Below are 2,500 nucleotides of genomic sequence, written 5' to 3'. Positions count from 1 at the left end.
TTTTTAATAGCTGGTGTATAAACATACGCACTATAGCTAAATAAGGTTTATACCTTATAATCTCTCTCTACACACTAAATACTACTGAAAATATAGTATTAGAGACACACGCCCTGATTTGAACTAGCGCGTGCGCGAGCGGACGTTTGAGGAATCACCGATAAGGACCTGACCGCGGTTATCAACGCCTTGACCATTGTCAACCCTTTTCCTCTGTCTCTTTGTTTGTTTATTTTTTCTCTCCCACTTCTCTCACTTGGTGTATGTAACAGCTCTCGGGGAATCTGCAAGGAGAACTCAGCCTTGGGTGAAATAACACCGTCCAGCCTCCCAGAGTATGCCATACACCCCCTCCTAAAACACCGAACAGCCGAGTTATCTCCCCCCCTCCCCCCCTAGAGCGCCTAATTGCAGCATCGCTCACCTCAACCAATTATCAAAAATGGCCACTGTAGCCCATTGCTGTGCTTGTACTACACGAAACTGCTCCAATTGCATATGCACAAGAAGTGGAAGGTATTGCACATCGTGCAGAGCTGGGCAACAATGCCAAAACAGATCCCAACCAGCCAGAGTGCGAACAGAAGCAGAGACAGATAGCATAGTAGGATCTCAAATGAATAATACAGGGCACGAATCTCAACAACCGGTAATCACTCAGGTGGAAGGAAACTCTTCTCTGACCCGATACTGGCGAAATATGTCAATTGAAGATGCAACATTGCTAACGGAAAACATATACAAGAAAATAGTTACTTTCTCCCCAAGCAATCTATTCGACATTCCAAGATGCAACGCAACGAAAGACTTAATTAAGGAAGTCGAATTCTTAATTAAAGAGTACACAAACGGCAGCTTCCTCCAACCGATTGCTCTAAAAACAATCGCTATTCTACCTCATCTCATATGCCAAAGAACACATACAAAATCCAAGACCGCAGATGATGTAAAGGCTATGAAAAGGAGGATGGAGCGATGGAAAGTAGGAGATGTTACTGGACTCCTGAAAGAGGCAAAAAACCTACAGGAAAGACAGAGAAAAACAATTGCAACAAGAAAAGAGATGGACAAATCAAGGAAATTTGCCAGTCTAATGAAACAAGGCAAAGTGACAAAGGCAGTAAGGGTCCTAACATCAAATGAAACAACTGGGACATTACCCTTAAATGAAAACACCCGTCGCTTGCTCAATGAAAAGCACCCGCCTGCAAAGGAAGCGGCGGCGGGAACGATGTTTCGTGGAGAGTATAATCCCCCACCTCCGGAGATCTTTTAGCGAATTACCGGCGAAAAGATAAGAACACATGCATTGCACACACATGGTGCAGCTGGACCTTCTGGACTCGACGCAAAGGCATGGAAAACCATCCTGAGCAGCAGCAAGTTTGGGACAGCTGCAAATGACCTTTGCAAAGCCATTGCATCTCTTGCTAGAAAACTTGCAACAGAAAACTGCAACAACCTGGATGCCTTCACAGCTTGTCGTTTAATTGCCCTCGACAAGAAGCCCGGATGCCGCCCCATTGGCATTGGAGAAGTCTTGCGACGAATCATCGGCAAGGCAATCATGAACGTTGTCGGAGACGACGTTAGACAAGCCGTGGGAAATTTACAGGTGTGTGCAGGTCAACAGGCAGGGTGTGAGGCAGCAATCCACGCCATGAGAAACATCTATGAAGAGCCGGATTGTCAGGCCGTACTCATGGTGGATGCTACAAATGCCTTCAACAACATCAACCGGAAGGCAACAATCCACAATATAGAGGTCAAATGCCCAAGCCTCGCACAATACATTAAGAACACCTACAACAACCCAGCAGAGCTCCACATAGTCGACAATAGAACAAATACCTATGAGATGATAGCTTCAGCCGAGGGCACAACACAAGGTGACTCAATTGCCATGGCGATGTACGCCATCGGTCTCCTCAGGCTACAAACAATAATTGACCACACAACAACAAATATAAAGCAAGTTGCTTATGCCGACGACCTGACCGGAGCAGGGAAAATTGAGAACATAAGGAAGTGGTGGAATCTCATTGAGACACATGGCCCTCCACAAGGATATTTTCCGAACGCCGCCAAATCGGTTTTAATTGTAAAACCGGAATATCTCGGACAAGCCAGAGAAGCCTTCCGAGAAACAAACGTGATCATAAAGGCCGGCGGTGAAAAACACCTTGGGACAGTTCTTGGCACAACAGCAGCCAGGGAAGAATACATAACAAGGCAAGTGGATGAATGTAGAAGGGAAGTGATAGAGCTGGCAGAAATCGCAAAGAAGGAACCGCACTCGGCATATACCGCCTTCACCTTCGGTATCAAACACAAGTGGAACTTCTTAATGCGAACTATACCTAACATCGAGCCTTTACTTTCACCACTTGAGGAAGCAATTGTAAAGCACCTGATCCCAGCACTATCAGGTGGAAGAAATCCCACTGCCAACGAGAGAGCCATACTCGAACTTCCGCCAAGGCTTGGGGGACTCGGCATA

General features: G+C 46.1%; 1 protein-coding gene across 1 annotated transcript in view; it reads left to right on the top strand.

Moving 5' to 3' along the window:
• Positions 1–442: 442 nt before the first annotated feature.
• Positions 443–2,500, top strand: part of LOC147471577 (uncharacterized) — a 3,120-nt gene continuing 1,062 nt past the window's right edge. Inside the window, 3 exon segments of the mRNA XM_086538213.1 lie at positions 443–516; positions 916–1,120; positions 1,277–2,500. The exon segment at positions 1,277–2,500 is cut by the window's right edge and continues 228 nt beyond it. Coding sequence (XP_086394339.1) covers positions 443–516; positions 916–1,120; positions 1,277–2,500 — 1,503 coding nt within the window.

This window comes from Penaeus japonicus, unplaced genomic scaffold (assembly GCF_977035675.1).
Source record: "Penaeus japonicus unplaced genomic scaffold, GWHDUDI00000001_assembly GWHDUDI00000007, whole genome shotgun sequence".
Classification (NCBI taxonomy): Eukaryota; Metazoa; Arthropoda; class Malacostraca; order Decapoda; family Penaeidae; genus Penaeus; species Penaeus japonicus.
Note: the sequence above shows the minus strand (reverse complement) of the source record. Positions and strands in the feature narration are given on the sequence as shown.